The 21,273-nt window shown below is 42.5% G+C and overlaps 1 protein-coding gene across 1 annotated transcript in view; it reads right to left on the bottom strand.

The window, feature by feature from the left end:
- Positions 1–21,273, bottom strand: part of ANTXR2 (ANTXR cell adhesion molecule 2) — a 260,993-nt gene that overhangs the window by 165,136 nt on the left and 74,584 nt on the right. Inside the window, exons 6-8 of the mRNA XM_073637003.1 lie at positions 15,740–15,847; positions 15,565–15,633; positions 13,612–13,692 (exon numbers count right to left, since the gene is read on the bottom strand). Of these exons, the coding sequence (XP_073493104.1) occupies positions 13,612–13,692; positions 15,565–15,633; positions 15,740–15,847 (258 nt within the window). The remainder of the gene's footprint in view (positions 1–13,611; positions 13,693–15,564; positions 15,634–15,739; positions 15,848–21,273) is intronic.

Here is a 21,273-nt window from a genome sequence, read left to right on the forward strand (position 1 = left end):
CTATCTGGTACATATAAATAGCACCTAGAATTACCTGTCATTAAAGGGTTATCTGTAGAATAATTCCTTTTTGTTGGAAGGGTTCTCTACCAATGATATGGTCATAAGCTTATTACAGAGTCCCAAACCAATCATCTGCAGACTGTTAGAAAATTGTCAGAAATTGTTTAATTTCACTGCAGGACCTCCACAGGAGAACAGAAGTATTTTCACTGTCTAATCCATATTGGAGTAATTAAAATATAATTTTTATTATTTTCAAATATTGATAGTTTACAGTTAAAAGGAAATTCAGGGCAAAGACTGGGAGGGCAATATAATTGATATAAATTGAATGTATAAATAATGATGTGGTTAGAGCAGTAAAGAATCTACCTAACATCACTTCAATTAAATTATAGGCCCCTATAAATCGCCCCTCCACCGGTTACTAATTAAGCTAGATTGCTATAAACTTGGCGAATTCAAGGGCGAAGTAAGAAAGGAGGGCACTAGATTCAATGTGTAAATTACAGTGAAGCGGTAAAGTGAATCCACCCCACTACACTACGAGGAACAGCTAAGAACATTCTAATAAAGTAAGGAGAGTTTACTTCACACTACTAAAATAACATTATGGCCCTTCCTGCGATAAATCAGAACTACATAGCTGAGAGAGTGCCCCTTATATTTGGCCCTACACGTTTCTTCAACATTAATCCCTGCCTTGGATCAACAGGGACTGGCAGTGTAAGTTGATATTCACAAAATGTGAGTGATAACATAGGGGCAAAGTTGCTGGCCACATTCGGCAGCCAAACCTTGTGCCTTATATACATGTAAATCACACACCAATTCCATCCAGAAGGAACTTCCCCCGACCAATAGAAAAGCAAGGGCTCGCCTGTATTAGCGATTAGATGTGCAGGGTCATCAGGCCCAACCAACAACGCCTATAGCCAGTTCCAATAAGGTAATTTTGATGATCCTAGTGCCTCTGCCCATTTTCAATTGCTCTCCAGTAAAGTAGCTTCAGTAATATTACATGTTACACACTTCTCGGAGTGTAATCCAATCTGTGACAGTCTATAGTTACCGCCACCATTACGTAATAATATCCAACCAGGATTGCCCACAGCTCCACCCATAAGGGAAGGATATCCAATCAGATCGCTGCAGTATTACACACAGCTTCACCAATCTCCAAGTACAGTTCAATCAGTGATATAGTGTCACCACATCGTTATGGTGACACCAATTGGAATGCTGTGTCTGTGCCATTGTATCCCATTATAACATTAAGGCCTCGCTCACACGACTGTATAATACAATAAATAAATAGTGCTATCCGATGTTTTATCCGATGTTTTATCAGATAGCACATGGCCCAGTGTTATACTATGGGGCAGTGCAGATCTGCAATTTTTTTTCATGCCGGTTCGGCATGAGAAAACAATGGCAGCATGCCGCCATTGCCTCTAATATTCAGCTAAAGCACACCCATACAAGTCTATGGGTGCGTGTGAAACATGAAACACATGAATACAAGCAAAATACTTTATCAGTTAAATCTGCTTCCTTCTCTTCATGGACTGAACATTCATTTTCAAAATTCTCAATTTCTGGGTAAAATCTGTATTCAGTGAAGACATATTTTTTCATTACTTAGATAGGAGATGGCAGTACTGATAGAATTCTATGCCTACTCCTCTTCTCCCTAATATCTAGATAGAATCCTATCAGTATCAGCTGCCATCTACTATCTCAGTGATGAAATAATCTGTCTTCCCTGAATACAGATTTTAGCCAGAAATTGAGAATTTTGAAAATTAATGATCAGTCCATGAAGAGAAGGAAACAGATTTCTCTGATGAAATATATTACAAAGTTCTTATATTCATGCGTACTATTAATTTATGAAATAAAAATTAAAATGACGGTCACTCTTTAAATATTGCACTAAGTGTAAACTCCCTTGCAAGCACCAGCACAGTAGAAATTAAGCATTACATGGTACCCAATTGTACCAATTGGACTGCTGAGCTGTCACTCACTGCATTAAAGACAAAATGAATGTTGGAATCACAACGAAAAAGCCAACTTTTGCAGATAAGAAGAAATTGTTCTTAGGTTAAGTGCACACGTAGCGTTTTTGATGCATTTTCACTGAGTTTTTTGCCGCGAAAACTCTAGGTAATCGGTCTGCCAGGTATTGCAATGCTAATCCTGATGTGCTGTGCACATGATGCGTAAAATTCCTTTGAGGATTGCCAGAGAACACATGTGGATTTACCTGTGTTCAATAGAATGCAACATTTTGGACGCAGCAAAAAAAGCTACGTCCGGATCGTGGGCACATAGCTTAAAATAAAAAAAAATGGCGTGGGCTCCAGCGTCATTTTTATAACCAGCAGAGTGAAATCTGACCACTGGGGGCTGATATTAGTAGCTGGGGTAGGGGCCATTGAACAACAATGTTCCCTGGCTATTAATATCAGCCCACAGCTGTTTGTTTAGCCTTTACTGGCTAGATTACAGGGGGACCCCAGAAAAAAATTGACGTAGGGTCCCCCTATAACATCTAACCAGAAAAGGCTAAACAGACAGCTGCGGGCTGATATTAATAGCCAGGGAAGGGGCCATGGATACTAGCCCCCTCTGCGGCTATTAATATCACCCCTCAGCAGTCCCAGAAATGGCGCATCAATAAGATGCTCCAAATCTGGCGCTTAGCCTCCACTCTTTCCGCTGCCCTGTAGCGGTGGCGAGTGGGGTAATGGGGTTAGGGGTTCATGTCAGCCTTGCATTGGCGGCTGTCGTGAAGCCCAGGTTAGTAATGGAGGGAGCCCATTACTAACCGCGTAGTAAAGTTGTCGGCGCTTTTTCAATAAATACACGGCCAGAATAAAGTATTTTAATGAAATAAAAAACACGTTTGTGTTTTTTTTAAATTATAATTTTATTGTATACCCAGTCCCCAAAGCCTTCGATCTTCTGAAAAAAAAGTAAAATAACAAACAACCATATCCCTCACATGTCCGCCGTCACGATGTAGTCCACGATTACCTCCAATGATTGTCCCTCGGCGATCACTGATGTCACTGCTGTAGAAGACAGCAATATATACTGACAGGAGTGTAAAATCACTTCTATTAGTATACAGTACATGCTGCTGCAGGAGGTTGGGGTTCAACCTGGGGTTCATCAGCTGATCAGCCCTGGTGAGCTCACCACCATGGGAGCATTCTTGAGAATGTTCCCACGGTGAGATCACATGAGCGATCAGCTAATCGGTCACGTGACCACAGGTCCTGGCAGCTCAGTACACTGCTGGGGGCGAGCGTGCTCCCAGCAGTGTACCGCCAGCCGCCGGGAGCATTGCATTGCCACCGGTGGACCAGGAGGACACTGTGGGGCACCGGACAGGTGAGTATAAGGTTTTTTTTTTTTTTTTTGTTTTTTTTTTAACTTTTACTTTTTTTTTCTTTTTTTAACAGCAGGCACGCTGGCTGGGCAGAGCAGACTACTGCTCCCCAAAGACACGCCGCTCTCGCTGTTATCAGAGGGAGCGTCAGTCGGATGAGAGGAGTAGTAGTCCTCCTCTCCTGACCCGGGTACCACCCGCAGCGTATTTCCGGAGCGAATTCGCGCCCGTTGGCTTTAAATGAAACGCAGCAAATCCGCACGTATAGATATTATACCTGCGTTTTTGCTGCGGTTCAATTCAAGCCAATGGGCGAAAATTCACGGTGGAAACGCCCGAACAATGGCCATGCTGCGTTTTTTTTCGCAATGGTAATCCTGAGTGGAAATTTCCACATCATGTGCACAGCACATCAGGATTACCATTGCTATAGCTGGCAGATCTGTTAACAAGTGTTTTCGCAAACGCATCAAAAACGCTTCGTATGCACATAGCCTTAAGAGGTAAAACAGAAACCAATTAGTCAGTTACAAGTTGGAAAAGCCAAAAAGTTTTGTGTAGTGGATAGTAAATTTAAATACACATTTGAAACAGAACAATATGGCTCGAAAGATAAGGAAATTGATAGAAAAAACTGGCAGATTTTTAATTATGACCGATAATTCTGTGCATTCTAGATAAATCATCCATAGTTTATAAAAGGGCTCCAAATATTAAAGATAGATTGGTTAAAACTTATTCCATTAAAGAAATTAAAATGAAAAATGAAAGAAATTAACAATTTAGAACAATTTCGTTTTTATGTAGCATGTACAACTTTAGTACATGCTACGTATATGAGAGATTTAAGAAAGTTGCCTCTTTTAAATCTCAAGACAGTAAAACATATGAGATAAATCAGTTATGACATTAATCTATTTCTTATAGTGGTCTTGTGGCCTCTGTTATGTAGGGCAAAAGACACTGAAATTAAAAAATAAAATAAGAGACCATTTCCATGCCTGTAATATAAAAAAAGCTATTGGAACACATTGGGCCCGATTTATTAACAACGCCATTGTGCTCTCCAGTATTAATGAAGGGAGCATTGGAGTGAGATGCATCTAATTCAGTAACAGGTGCATGCCACATAATGAATTAATCGCATCTTACAACTGGCGTGTCACTCCGCCAAAAATGTTACTCAAGTCAGTAGCTGGAGAAGATTTCTGGTGTAAGTTATGTCACTTAGTGGAGTCATTTTTGAAGAACTTGTAGGACAGGTTTCCCACCATTCAATCCCATCCAAGCTTGACCTACTTTGGAATAAAAATGTCACACATAGCTAAATTTTACTGTCATTTTAATGTGTTTTATGCCAGAATTCTGACGTAAACTCTATGATGAATCAGCACCTGAGAAGTTTGCTGACATAGAGACATAGATTTGAAATCTTGTCTAAACCAAAGGGTAAGGGGGTATTTTGTGCACTTGATGCATTTTACTATATGTTATTTTTGTAGACCTATTTCAATCTCTGTGTTACATAATTCCTTTAGAACATTTAAATGCTATTTTCAATATAATATTTTAGCTGATTTTTTTATTATAGCAGCCTTCTTAAATTTGTTTCATATCAACTACCAGGTATAATTTTACAAGGCAATAATCATGGTGTATGACCCAGAATAACACATTTAAACAGTAGGTTTACCACCCAAAATAACAAACTTAACAAGTACAGATGCGACTGAACAAATTAAATATTGCAAAAGCTCCCATACCAGACAGTATTCATCCATGGATATGAAGGGAGTTCAGAATAGTAATTTACAGACCGTTATGCCTCATCTTCTTAGACTCTATTGTAACAATGTCAATTCCAAAAGATTGGCATACATATTCAAGAAAGGTAATAAGGTGGATCCATGCAACTACCATTTGGTATGTTTGAAATCAGTGGTGTGCAAATTTTCTAAAAACATTATAAGAGACTAGCTATTGAACCCGTTCTATGCCCGGGTGGCGAGCATTTTTATTGGTATATGGTCTCCCATGCTGGTATGTGCTGTCCCCCTCCTGGTATTTGCGCTGACCCCATCCTGGTATTTGTGCTGCCCCCATCCTGTTCCCACCATCCTATCCTGGTATGCATGGTACCCCTCATCCCCATCCTGGTATGCATGGCACCCCTCACCCCCATCCTGGTATGCATGGCACCCCTCACCCCCAATCCTGGTATGCATGGCACCCCTCACCCCCAATTCTGGTATGCATGGCACCCCTCACCCACAATCATGGTATGCATGGCACCCCTCACCCCCAAACTGGGAATGCATGGTACCCCTCAACCCTCATCCTGGTATGCATGGCTCCCTCATACCCAATCCTGGTATGCATGGCACCCCTCAACCCCAATCCTGGTATGCATGGCACCCCTCACCCCCAATCCTGGTATGCATGGCCCCCTCAGCCTTATGCTGGTATGCATGGGCCTCTCACCCCCATCCTGGTATGCATGGCACTCCTCATCCCTATCCTGGTATGCATGGTACCCCATCCCTCATCCCTATCCTGGTATGCATGGTACCCCTCATCCTGGTATGGATGGTACCCCTCATCCCCCTATCCTGGTATGCATGGCACCCCATCCCTCATCCTGGTATGCATGGTATCCCTCATCCCTATCCTGGTATATATGGTACACCTCATCCCTATCCTGGTATGTATGGCCCCTCATCTGAATCCTGGTATGCATGCCCCCCCACATCCCTATTCTGGTATGCATGGTCCCCTCACCCCCCAATCCTGGTATGCATGGTCCCCTCACTCCCCAATCCTGGTATGTGTGGTACCCCTCATCCTGGTATACATGGCACCCCATTCCTCATCCTGGTATGCATGGTTCCCTCACCCCCCAATCCTGGAATGCATGGTCCCCCCCTCACCCCTCAATCCTGGTATGCATGGTACCCCTCATCCACCAATCCTGGTATGCTTGGTACCCCTCATCCCCCAATCCTGGTATGCATGGCACCCCTCACCCCCTAATCCTGGAATGTATGGTACCCCTCATCCCCCAATCTTGGTATGCATGACACCCCATCCCTCATCCTGGTATGCATGGTACCCGGCATTCCTATCCTGGTATGCATGGTACCCCTCATCCCTATTCTGGTATGTATGGTACCCCTCATCCTGGTATGCATGGCACCTCATCCTGGTATGCATGGTACCCCGCATCCCTATTCTTGTATGTATGGTACCCCTCATCCTGGTATACATGGCACTCCTCATCCCTATTCTGGTATGTATGGCCTCCTCAGCCCAGAAACCTGGTATGCATGGCACCCAATCCCTCATCCTAGTAAGCATGGCTCCCTCATCCCCAATCCTGGTATGTATGGCCCCCTCATCCTGGTATGCATGGCTCCCTCATCCCCAATCCTGGTATGTATGGCACCCTTATCCCTATCCTAGTATGCATGGCACTCCTCATCCCCCAATCCTGGTATGCATGCCACCCCCTCACCCCTCAATCCTGGTATGCATGGTCCCTTCACCCCACAATCCTGGTAGACATGGTACCCCTCATCCCCCAATCCTGGTATGCTTGGTACCCCTCATCCCCCAATCCTGGTATGCTTGGTACCCCTCATCCCCTAATCTTAGAATGCATTGCACCCCTCACCCCCTAATCCTGGTATGTATGGTACCCCTCATCCCCCAATCTTGGTATGCATGACACCCCATCCCTCATCCTGGTATGCATGGTACCCGGCATTCCTATCCTGGTATGCATGGTACCCCTCATCCCTATTCTGGTATGTATGGTACCCCTCATCCAGGTATGCATGGCACCCCATCCCTCATCCTGGTATGTATGGTACCCCTCATCCTGGTATGCATGGCACCCCATCCCTCATCCTGGTATGTATGGTACCCCGCATCCCTATTCTGGTATGTATGGTACCCCTCATCCTGGCATACATGGCACCCCTCGTCCCTATTCTGGTATGTATGGCCTCCTCAGCCCAGAGACCTGGTATGCATGGCACCCAATCCCTCATCCTGGTGTGCATGGCTCCCTCATCCCCAATCCTGGTATGCATGGCACTCCTCATAGCTTTGTACTGAAGCTCCTGAAGTAGGGACTAGGGGAAACTATATGCAGATGGGTAAGGAATTGGCTAAAAGACAGGATACAAAGAGTTTCACAGAAAAGAAGGAAGGCTGACTGACAGCACTCACTAAGATGGACGCTCATTCAAAGTTCCTAGGAACCCACTTGGAGGATTAACAGCATAGTGGCAAACAAACAGTGTCCAGTCCAGGGTGATGCATTTCAAAAGTCGAAGTCTATTCCGCCATCATGCAACGTTTCGACCAGTGATAGGTCTTTATCAAGTATACACAGAAACATACAGAGCAGATTTATATAGTGTGGCTGAAACACATGCACCAATTACCACAGAAGCCAAACCCACTAATTTAAAATACAATAGCTACAAAAAAAACATCAATGCAGGACATATAATCCCTCACAGCAATACACATTATCAATACATTGTAAGATAAAAAGATGCAAAATAATCCCCATATACAATTTTATATCAATTGCTTACAAAAGAACATTTAAACAGTCCACCAATCCATTAATGGCTACCCCATAGCCATGGTTACCTAGATCCAATCACTCCTGAGTGGATCATGAATATGTATTGGGCAGCATATGGGGAGCCAATAGAGCGCCTAAGTCCTGATAGGAAATGTGTACAAGGCTTAAGTACTAAGTAACAACCAATAGTATGCAAGTATTGCATTGCCAGGGAAACACCAACCCTCATATCGATTATGTCCCATCCTGCCAAGCCTGCAAGCCAATCTAGCACACACCCCAATACTGGGTGTCACATGAGGGCGTTCATCTCTATTAGTGACACATTATATATGCATTATATTTATCTGTAAAATTGTTGAATGCATTCACATTAGTTGGTGACAAAGTATATGGTTTAAATGTGAGACGTTAAGATTCGAAGACTCATCAGAGGGTATTCTGTGCAAATGTCATCAGGCAGTGACATGGTTTGTATTTTTAACAAGGCCTGAAGCCTCTTATGATACTTACTATTGTGAAAAGCATGATAATTTTATACATTTATACTTATATATTTTTGGACCAAAGCCAAAAGTGGATCTTTTGTATCCATTTCTGTTTTAGCTCAGAAAACTGCATTAACCCCTTCCCGACCCGTGTCACACCGTTTGTGACATGGAAAACAGTTCGTTCCCGACCCATGTCACAGCGTCTGTGACATGGAGGGAAAGACCCCCTGCAGCGCCTGCGAGCGGGGTCGCTCAGGTGTCACAGTTGCTACTGCAACTGGACATCCTGAAGTCGACCCCCCGGGGGGTGGATTAACCCCCCCGTGCCTGGGACCCCTCCGATTGGCTGTTTCATTTTCACTTTTAATGAAACTGCCAATCGGTATGAATTAAATATTTCACCAATGAAAATTGGTGTAATATTTAAATCTGGGCATGGCCTGATGCTTACAGCATCAGCCATTGGCTGGGGGGAGTGTCACCTCTGTCCCCCCCTCCCCCCAGATCTGATTGGGGGGCTAGCGTCACATGGATACTAGCCCCAATCAGATGTGGAGGGAGTTTTTAATGATGGCCGCAACTGCCCGTCCATGGATCGGGTGCCGGCCGTTGTGGACCCTCTGCTGCTGCCTCCTGTGGACCCTCTGCTGCTGCCCCCCCGTGGACCCTCTGCAGCTGCCCCCCCGTGGATCGCCTGCTGCCGCCGCTGATCGCCTGCTGCCGCCGCTGATCTGCATCAGGTAGTATTGCCCCCGCTCCCCCCCGACCCCCCCTCCACTCCACCCTGTCCCCCCTCCACCCCCGACCCCCCCTCCACTTTCATACCTGCACCCCGACCTCCGCTCCCTCTGCTCCCTCTCCCACGTCTTCATCCACCGGCTGCTGCTCTCCTTCTGACAGCCGGTGGACTGTGATCACAGCAGCAGCAGGCTCAGTGTAAATGCCCTGCTCCTGTGATCAAACCCACCATCCCCCAGTCCCAGTGATATCACCCCCCACCTCCCAATAATCACCCCTCCCCCAGTGTTCACCCCCCCTGTCCCCAGTGTTCACCCCCCCTGTCCCCAGTGTTCACCCCCCCTGTCCCCAGTGTTCACCCCCCTGTCCCCAGTGTTCACCCCCCCTGACCCCAGTGTTCACCCCCCCAGTGTTCACCCCCCCTGTCCCCAGTGTTCACTCCCCATCCCCAGTGTGCACCCCCCCATCCCAGTGATCATCCCCCCCCCCCGGAAACCCAGTGATCACCCCCCTTGCTGCTGCCGGCTCCTGCCCCAGTGATCACCCCCCTTGCTGCTGCCGGCTCCTGCCCCAGTGATCACCCCCCTTGCTACTGCCGGCTCCTGCCCCAGTGATCACCCCCCTTGCTGCAGCTGCTGGCTCCTCCATCTCTTCAGCCCCCCCCCTACGCCTGACAGCCCCGTACGCCTGACAGCCCCCGTACACCTGACAGCCCCCGTACGCCTGACAGCCCCCCTACGCCTGACAGCCCCCCTACGCCTGACAGCCCCCCTATGCCTGACAGCCCCCTACGCCTGACAGCCCCCTACGCCTGACAGCCCCCTACGCCTGACAGCCCCCTACGCCTGACAGCCCCCACACGTGACTGCAGAAGGTTACACCAAGCACACACACACACACACGTACACTCACACTATAATAAAGTTTCGATTTTTTTTTTTTTTTTACACACGCACACAGCACACAAAATGTCCCGCCCGTCCCACTCATCCCAGTCTAGGGCGTACTCAGCTTAGTAGGCTATGTCAGGTTGGTGTGTGTGTTGTAGTGTGTGTGTGTGTGTGTGGTGTATACACTACAATATACCACACCGCACACCAACCTGACATACACTACACAATGGTGTCCACTAACAAATTGGAACCATGTTGCGTTTGGAGAGTCCCTGTGTGCCCAAACATTGGAGCTCCCCAACAAGTGACCCCATTTTGGAAACTAGACCCCCCAAGGCACCTATCTAGATGCATAGTGAGCACTTGAAACCCCCAGGTGCTTCACAAATTGATTCATAAAAATGAAAAAGTGGAAAAAAAAACACTTTTTTATTTTTACGGATTAATTTGTGAAGGACCTGGGGGTTCCAAGTGCTCACTATGCATCTAGATAGGTGCCTTGGGGGGTCTAGTTTCCAAAATGGGGTCACTTGTGGGGGAGCTCCAATGTTTGGCCACACAGCGGCTCTCCAAACGCAACATGGTGTCTTCTAACAATTTGAGCCGACAATTTGTTAGCGGACACCATGTTGCTTTTGGAGAGCCGCTGTGTGCCCAAACATTGGAGCTCCCCAACAAGTGACCCCATTTTGGAAACTAGACCCTCCAAGGCACCTATCTAGATGCATAGTGAGCACTTGGAACCCCCAGGTGCTTCACAAATTGATTCATAAAAATGAAAAAGTGGAAAAAAAAACACTTTTTTATTTTTACGGATTAATTTGTGAAGGACCTGGGGGTTCCAAGTGCTCACTATGCATCTAGATAGGTGCCTTGGGGGGTCTAGTTTCCAAAATGGGGTCACTTGTGGGGGAGCTCCAATGTTTGGCCACACAGCGGCTCTCCAAACGCAACATGGTGTCTTCTAACAATTTGAGCCGACAATTTGTTAGCGGACACCATGTTGCTTTTGGAGAGCCGCTGTGTGCCCAAACATTGGAGCTCCCCCACAAGTGACCCCATTTTGGAAACTAGACCCCCCAAGGCACCTATCTAGATGCATAGTGAGCACTTGGAACCCCCAGGTGCTTCACAAATTGATTCATAAAAATGAAAAAGTGGAAAAAAAAACACTTTTTTATTTTTACGGATTAATTTGTGAATGACCTGGGGGTTCCAAGTGCTCACTGTGCATCTAGATAGGTGCCTTGGGGGGTCTAGTTTCCAAAATGGGGTCACTTGTGGGGGAGCTCCAATGTTTGGCCACACAGCGGCTCTCCAAACGCGACATGGTGTCCGCTAACAAATTGAATGGAAAATCGGCTCAAATTGTTAGCGGACACCATGTTGCGTTTGGCGAGCCCCTAATGTGCCTAAACAGTGGAGCTCCCCCACAAGTGACCCCACTTTGGAAACTAGACCCCCCAAGGCACCTATCTAGATGCATAGTGAGCACTTGGAACCCCCAGGTGCTTCACAAAATGATCTGTGAAAACAAAAAAGTACTTTTTTTTTCACAAAAATTTTCTTTTAGCCTAAATTTTTTAATTTTCACATGGGTAACAGGATAAAATGCATCCTAAAATGTATTGGTCAATTTCTCCTGAGTACACTGATTCCTCATATGTGGTCGTAAACCACTGTTTGGGCACATGACAGGGCTCAGAAGAGAAGGAGCGCAATTTGACTTTTGGAGCTAATTTTCCATTCAAAAAGTAAAATGGCGCTCCTTCCCTTCTGAGCCCTGCCGTGTGCCCAAACAGTGGTTTATGACCACATATGAGGTATCAGTGTACTAAGGAGAAATTGACCAACAAATTTTAGGATGCATTTTATCCTGTTACCCATGTGAAAATTAAAAAATTTAGGCTAAAAGAAAATTTTTGTTAGAAAAATAAAAATGTTCATTTTTTTCTTCCATGTGGCTTTAGTTCCTGTGATGCACCTGAAGGGTTAATAATCTTCTTGAATGTAGTTTTGAGTAGCTTGAGGGGTGCAGTTTTTGGAATGGTGTCACTTTTGGGTGTTTTCTGTCATGTACACCCCTCAAAGGGACTTCAAATGTGATGTGGTCACTAAAAAAAATGGCTTTGCAAATTTTGCTGGAAAAAAGAAAATTTGCTGATGAACTTTGAACCCTTCTAACTTCCTACCAAAAATTTTTTTTTTTTCAAAAATTGTGCTGATGTAAAGTAGACATGTGGGAAATGTTATTTATTAACTATTTTGTGTCACATCACTCTCTAGTTTAGCAGAATAAAAATTCAAAATTTGAAAATTGCAAAATTTTCAAAATTTTTCCCATATTTTTGATTTTTTCACAAATAAACGCAAATATTATCGACCTAAATTTAATACTAACATGAAGCCCAATATGTCACGAAAAAACAATCTCAGAATCGCTAGGATCCGTTGAAGTGTTCCAGAGTTTTTACTTCGTAAAGGGACACTGGTCAGAATTGACAAAAATGCCAAGGTCTTTAGGGTCAAAATAGGCTGGGTCCTGAAGGGGTTAAAAAACTGTGTGTGCTATTTCATCTTAAGCAAAATGGCTGAGTAATATGGTAGAAACTGTTAAATCTGACCTCTATTTTGACTAACAGGCCAATACATGCTCCCCTCCCCCACCCAGTTTATTCATTTGTATTTCCTTTCACACAGTTTAAGATATTGGGAGAGATTCATGAAACTATCTAAAAGATAACTGTCTTTGTTGCTAATAGGAGCAAATCACGGAACATCTTTTATCTTGAATTCTGCTTTTAAAAAATGTTTTTTTCTTATTTTTAGTTATTCTTAGTTTTTAGAATCTGCCAAATTAGTTCTGCTATATGTATTATAATAGTGATATAGTAGAAGAGTCTATTGATGAACTGCAAAGTTATAAAACTCTTCTAAAACACACTGTTTTTCTATACTGTACGTATAAGAATCTCTATTGTATTTCTATGATATGCTGCTTCACATTTCGATATGCTGACAGGGAGAAACATATCACCAGCAGTAGACAGATACAAACAAATTGAAGCTTCAAAACATAACACACCCTTAGGGGAAGCATCTCCGAAGGAAAAAGTAAATTAACTGCAAACGAACCAAAAATGGCACATCAACTAAAACAGGAATACACAAGTGATACACAAAAAATACTACCTGTATAATTCTATGGTGCACGATAAAGACAAAAGCGATTTTCTAGAGTGTTGTCAAGATTACTTCTATGTAAGATCTGACTTCTTTGGTAAAAAAAATAAATAATAAACATATGCAGCCAAGTCATGTTCAGGCACACAGTTTTAATAAGATCTTAAGCTGGAATTTTCTGGCTTTTTTATTCTTAAAAGGATAAATCTGACAAGACTGCAGTTATTAAATGTACACTTATGCTGCAAATACCAAGTTGGAACATTCAGAAATTTACAACTAGTCCATTTACATTGTGGTACTTACTGAATTAATGATCCCTCCCAAAGCTTTAAATCCACCTTCAACAGCAAACACATGTTCTTCGGAGTCAGCAATTTTTATCAGCTTTCAGAAATAAATGGAAAGTGTTTAGGAAGCAAATACTGTTAGATATGTGTTATGACAATTTTATAGAAGCTAGATAAAGCTTGTTTTTAGAATGGTAGAAATAAGGTTAATGAAAACTGATCACATTGGTAGGATTTTTTCTTTCTACTACTTTACTCATCTGCAAAGTCCAGTACACTGAATGGAAGAAACATTAGAACTGATGTTATTAGACAATTAACAGTTCCAAAAACTGGTGCAAAAGGAAATAAATGTAAAAAATGACTACTACAAAAGACACAGTGGAGGCTTCAAAGTCAGCTGAAGAATGAGAAACATAAGTATATTTCTTGAAAATAATATTTAAAAGGGTTCTCTGGGAATTTAAATGAAATACATAACTAAAGTAAATGTTATTATAAATAAATTACTAAATACTTTTAATTAGTAAATGACAATAAATTTGTATAAGGAGGTAATCACTATAGAATTGGTCTATGCCTTCTTACACTGACAGAGATCTGGACTGTTAAAGGGAATCTGTCAGCAGGTTTTTTGCTATGTAATCTGAGAGCAGCATGATGTAGGGGTAGAGAGATTTATTTCAGCGATGCAAATCCAGTTGTTAAAAATGTGTCAAGCTGTGTTTGACATAGAAGTGCCAGTCATCCCAGACAAATAGTTCCCGGCATCTTTTCAACTTGTGTATTCTCTGAAACACAGTAATTTGGAGAAAAACATGCACTGCTGCAATAACATATCTGGACTTTGATTAATGCTACCCGTGATTTGAACAGTCTAGAACTCCTGACAGGTTTCCTTAATAAACTGGGCCGGTACACAAAACCCAGATTGTGCTTGAATCTTGATATTCGGGCGACCACCAAGTTTTCGTTTCTAAGCTAGCGGCCTCAGACATATTGAAGGCAGTTCGTTTAGGTCAGGAGACTAAGCAGTCAATCGGGGTATTCCAATTTGGGCAAGGTGCGTGTTTTATGGAAATGTCAAATCAACTTTTGCGTATATTTAAACATGGCAGATTTGATGCAGGATGTTCTGTGACAGAAAGCCAGTTCTATTCATCCGAATGGTGTGATTATGGTGGTAATAACAGTAATATCTGAAATTTCAACGCAGATGAAATTTCTGCAACAAAATCTGCATTGCAAGACTTCACCCGAAAGGGATTCTCCAGAAGAGGCTCTCATAGACTTACATTGAGAGCTTGTAACTGTTATCTCTGGCTTACAGTCAGTCAGAAGTTGCAGTCACAAGATGTCGGCGCGGGACTAGAGTGGTGCTGGGGAGAGCAGAAAACAGCAGCTGGTAACTATAACAATGCTTTTTTTTATTTCAGCGCTGGAGTGGTGCCATTAATCTAAGTTCCCTGACCCTAGTATTATAGTTACCAGAGGCTGTCTCCTGCTCTTCCCAGCACCGCTCTTGTCCCACGCTAACATCTTGTGACCGTAACTTTTTACTGACTGTAAATCTCCTGTAAAGGTTGAGACTAAGCAGCTGGGAGAAGGAAACATGTGGCATTATTCATAAAAATCATCTATCAGAAATATATTGATTGTTGTATTTAGCAACAGCTTTCCCCCTTTTTACAGCATAAGAAAAAATTAGTTATTATTTCTGTCAGACAGTTGTGTAAATGAGGCCAAAGGCTGCCCTGAAGATGTTTGCAGGCTCAAAACAAAATTCTCAACCTTTCAAGAAAACAAACATTGCTTCATGGAGAGAATATCTCCATAAGTATTGCACCCAAACAAGCCTGTACACCAGCATATACTCAGGTGCTTCAGAACTGGGTCTATGCACATGACGCTACTGTGTGTATGAGATCTCACTAAACTGAATAATCTTGCATTTTTATTCCATATTCACCTGATCATACTTGAAATCCAGAACTCCAACACAGTAGACCCTTGCACCCATACTACGAGCTTTATCAGCCTGTAGAAAATGCACAATGCAACATCATTTTAGACAAAACTATTGATCCCAAAGAAATATCTAAAGGAGAGAAAAATCCAAAGGCCAAAAAACAATAAAAGCTCACCTCTTTTACTGTCAATATAGGAATCTGGTCAGCCAGCTTGCCATCTGTAAGAGCAATGATTATAGTAGCAGTACTTTTTCCTCCTGCCTTCTCAATCTGCTCATTTGCCTTAAAAAAAAATATTTATTTGTTTAGCTGATGTCTTCATATGGAATTATTACATTTTTGTATAGCATTTACCTGTGAAATTTAGTTTCACACAACCATCCAACATTCACTGCCCAAGTATGGAGCACAATGTCGAGACGGACTACGGGTCTCTTGACACAAACTCAACACCTTTAAAGGTCAGGAGACTTGTGGCCAGATTTGACTTTGCAGACTGTATTCGGACAGCGAATGTTGGATGTGTCAAACTGGCCTTTGTGTTTCTTTACTCACATGATTAACTTTGATGACATTAGACACATCAAAAAAGATTATTTAGGATCCAGTACTTAATATTACGAGCTTGTCCACTACTTTCACATTCATGGCCATTAGTTAGAATAGTTCATCAATGGTAGATTGGTGTACATGCATCGCCAGCCGTGGTCGTGGCTGGAAATCCCAGCCTAGAGGGAACAAGCCAGGAGATGGCAAAAAGGGAAGGACCTGTGGAGAGGACGGCGAGCATTCAGCAGTAAGTATAAGTTTGTTTTAAACTTTGCTGGCCATCTACAGTTCAGCAAAAGCCACCATTTTGCTGAATCCGCGTTGAAATTTCAGATATATTTACAAAAATCCATTTTCTCAAAAAAGCATATTTTTTTGTATATTCGAGTACAATTCAATTTAATTTATTCAATATCGATTATGAGCACCACCTTGCAGAAAAACAAAGTCTTATACTCCTTGACATGCTAACGATAAGGTAATCAATTGTTGTCTGAAGAAGGTTCTGCCGAGCTGAATGCTCTTGGGCACGCTAATGTAGTGTGTATTTTTGCGCATTGTACTCATACTAGCTACTGAATAAATTAAGATATCTTGAAAATGTAATTTCCTTATTTTCATCATTTGCTTATCATTAATGTCTGTCCATCCTGTGATTTTCATAATCCCATAACCTTTCCTTCTTGGTGCTGCAATTTCAATGTTGTGAAGTGTATTTAGTGATTTAAATCCACAAGGTCCATAGAAGGTCCATACAAGGTTCATACAAGGTCTCTTGTACCTAACAGAAATCAGAAATCTGTCAGACTGAGGCCTGTAAATCTTTATAACCATACACTAGCCTAAAAGTCATTTCACATTTTTTAACCCTTTCCCAGCATGGCCAATTTACGTTTTTGTGTTTCCATTTTGTCCTCCTATTCTTCCAATAGCAATACCTTTTTTTTTCTGTCCATATAGATGTATAAGGGTTTGTCTTTTTGCAAGACAAATTGTACTTTTGAATGACACCATCATTTTACCACATTGTGTACTGGAAAATGGGAAAAAAAATTCCAGGCTGGGTGAAAGTGTAAAAAAAAAAAATTCAACTCTGACATAGCTATTTGGGAATTGTTTTTACAGCATACAATGTGATGTAAAAATGACTTGGCAATGTTATGCTCCTCATCAGTAAAATAACAGCAATACCAAATGTGTTCAGTTTTTTTACTGGTGGAAAAAAAATCAAAAATTAGTAAAAAAAAAAAACTGTTTGATTGTGTTACCATTTTCTGAGACTCGCAGCAGTTGCATTGTTTGATTGATGGAGCTCTGTTCTGGCTTATTTTTTGTGCTGCGAGACAACATTTTTATTGATAGCATTTTGAGGTAAATATGACATTTTGTTCGCTTCTTTTTGAATTTTTTTTGCTTTTTGTGACCATAATTTTTGCTTTTTGGAAACGTAATTCTGGCGTTTTGATTTTTTTTCTATTTATCATGTTTACTAATTGGATTCATTATTTTTATATTTTGATAGATTGGACTTTTATGGACGTGGTGATATTACATATGTGTCATTTTTTATTTTTAATGGGGGAAAAAGGTAGTGATTTGAATTTTTATGTTATTTTTATTTTTTTTCCGAACTTTTTTTTCAATGTATTTATTAGTCCCTTTGGAGAACTTGAACCTGCGATCATCTGATCGATTGTAAAATACACAGCAATACCACAGTATTGCAGCATATAGTAAATATCACGGTCCCCTAGGAAATCCGGCCATAGGCTCTCAGTGATGACAAGCATGTAGGTCTTCAACAGACCAATGGTATTTCCAGGTTAATAGTCATGGGCGAAGCTCTGCTCCACCGGCGGCTGTTAGAGACAGGACCTGGCTGTGTGTTAAAGCCATTATTCATTGGGTACGAGGTTGGTTCATCCCGTGAGCCTGCTCCATACACCCACTACCGACTTGCGCCGTACATTTACTGTGGATATTGGTAAGATGTTAGTACACACAAGGGGCTGTTTAAATAATCTTTTGCTTAGATGGGCTCTTTTGATCCAGGTGAATTTAACTATCATTCAAAAGTTTTAAAATACACTCATTTGAAAAAAAAAAATCAAACATGCTACTTTCATATAAAAAAAATAATAATAATGATGGCGCCAGATAGTAGTAGATCTGTGGCAGCCTACTGAGTGGCATATCAAGATGCAAAAGTACACGAGAAGCAAAATACAAAATTGGTAACCATGTTTAAACTTTGGGAAATGAAACAACTGTTAAATGATAACAGGCTGTCAGCTGGGGTAGAAATAAAGTCTGTGGTCTGCGATCTGTTCTACGTTAATAAGGAATGATGTAGTCACCAGATGCTGTTCAACTATATTTAGAATTTCACAAAAGAAATGAAAGCCACATGACTCTCTGGTACATGAACAAATTTACCTCAAATTGTGTTTGTGACTATGCACCTATGCAGATTGAAATAGGACCTTTCACTAGATTTTTTTACATTTAATCTGAGTTCCTAATCTAATTGGTGCTGTTCTACTGTTTCTGGGGCATTTTTTATTCTTCTTCTGTGTCCTTCGTTCCAAAAAGATATGCACCCCTTGTACTAAAGGTGAAAATTTTCCATTCAACCAACTGGGCCTATACCATTGAACTTCACTGTGGGCATGGCTGTGTTTTGATTGGCCAGCAACAGAGGAGAAAAAGCAAAAAGACACAGAGAAGTTCTGTAGTATCCGCCCAGTTGGTCAAAGGGAAAATCTGCACCTTTATTATGGGAAGACATAACTTCAGAATGGAGTGACACAGAAGATAAAGAAAAATTCCAAATACAAAGAAGTACATTAGGCCAATATATATATATATATATATATATATATATATATATATATATATACTAGATGGAGGAAGGGTGGTAATGTCACGATGGGGGCAGGCTTTGCAGCGTTGAGAATCTCTCCCCCCCATGTGTTCACCCACCTATCCACTCTCTCTTTACCCCATGTGCTGACTTCTCCCGTCTGTGCTCTCTTCTTTGACCTGTCTACCCCATGAGCTATCCCCCTTGTCTGCTGTCTCTCTCCTTCCTGTGCTGTGTTCTCCCCTCATGTGCTGTCCCGTTTGAGCTGTCTCCCCCCTGTGCTCTGTCTCTCTCCTCCTTGTGCACTTTCTCTCTCCCCCATCTGCAGTCTTCTCCTCTCATGTGATCTCTTCTTTGACCTGTGTACCCCATGTGCTCTCCCCCTTGTCTGCTCTCTCTCTCCATCCTTGTGCTGTCTTTTTCCCTCATGTACTCTCTCGTTTGAGCTGTCCCCCCCCTGTACGTTGTGCATCTGCCGCCGGGATCAGCCGAATGATTCACTGCGCCTGCACTGATTTCGCGCAGGCGCAGTAAATCAGACCGCCGCCATCTTTTTGCAGGCAGATAGTGGCAGTCACATTAAAACCGCACATGCGCTCCTCCTGTAAATAGATGGCGGTGGTCAGTGAATCATTCGGCTGATCCCGGCGGCGCCGTGTGCGGCGTGTTCACGACGGTGTTCCACTGGTGGTACTGCGCAAGAGACTGGTACCACCAGCGGTTTCCATATTGAGACACCCATCACTTGGGTGTCCCAATATGGCGGTCGATGAACTTCCGCCGCTTGGAATTCTGGGATTCGGACACATCTGGACGGAACCGGATGTGAATACATTGCAAGGTAATACATTAGATATATATTAGCTAAGCAGTTAAAAATGTGAAAATTTGTAATACACATGGTCTTTGCAGTAAGTCAGGGGTCCCCAACCTGTAGCTCGAGAGCCACATGTGGCCCACAGGACCATAATGTGTGGTTCGCAGCTGTCTGCCAGCTTTGTGCATTAGCACCATGTCAACCTGTTATGAAGAGCAGGTCTCCAGATGATGACTTTTGTGAGTAGACCCTTACAGAAGAGCAAATCTGGATGTGCATATACTGGCCTTGGGGATTTAGAGAAAATTAAGTAAGGTAAGATGGAGACAGGATGATATTACTTATCAGGGGAGATACTTGAAGCTGGATGCAACAGTGTGAGAGGGTTTGATGCAAGAATACTGAATGGGGGCTCTAGTTGTCCCGACTGTGAGGAAGGTGGGAGCTGGATGTGGCTCATGACAAGTAAAATAATGCTATTAACCTGCAGATCCTGCAGGATAACAGCATTTTGACACCGTGCGGCGCCGACACTGAAAGCCCCACTGCCGGGAAGAAATTAACTTTATCACCCCTGTCAGCGTTTGGCTTCCAGTCATAGAAGTGGTGACAATTTCAATCATCGCTATATGTATAGAGCGCGAAGGCTATAACCGCACCTATCTCCATGCACAGAGCTGTGGTTAGAACTGTGTCGGCACCACTCCTATCACTGGAAGCCTAACACTGCTGGGAGGAATAAAGTTTATTTCCTCCTGGCAGCGGGGCTCTCAGTGCAGGCGCCGCAGTGTCAGAATGCTATTTACCTACAGATTAACCCCATATCTGCAGGTTAATAGCGTTATGTTACACGACACGTTCCGTTTAAACCTAAATATATATATATATTTGTATACCAATTTGCTTATACTTCGTAGTAGCCTTTTCAGGTTAGTTGCATAATTGCATGTCATGCACCTATGTTTAATCATAGACTTCCAATTTCAAGGTGGTAGTACCTTATTCAGGAAATCTCAGAAAGTGATAAAACTTTAAAACTCCAGCTGGAAAATTGTCTTTCATAACTTATCAGTGCAAAAGCACAAATAGGACATAACCTCTCAGCAACTCAGCTGACCCAATGATGCATAAAACTCCAGCTTATTTCTTCCAGAATTTAGGCAGTTTTGGGGGTTTGTAATATACTCGGAACCAATGAGCCTTAGTATTTGTTTTTATTGCATCAGTTTCTATATGAATTTAGAATGGGAAACAAATAATTGGACACTGGATGCTAGTTTTGCTAAAGGAACATTGAAAGTCAAAAGAGAAATCCTCACAATTTTATTTTCCTAAAAATTATAATATACAATAATATATAACATAAGAAAAGAACAAGATGTAGCAGATATTAAAGCATTTCTGGAATCACGGAGCAATGCTCTTGTCCCTGAAATGATGAATTAAAAAGGTTGTACTGTAGTGATTTTATTATCAAAA

This window comes from Phyllobates terribilis, unplaced genomic scaffold (genome assembly GCF_046119375.1).
Source record: "Phyllobates terribilis strain yellow unplaced genomic scaffold, ASM4611937v1 Scaffold_1__5_contigs__length_1240528914, whole genome shotgun sequence".
Taxonomy (NCBI): Eukaryota; Metazoa; Chordata; class Amphibia; order Anura; family Dendrobatidae; genus Phyllobates; species Phyllobates terribilis.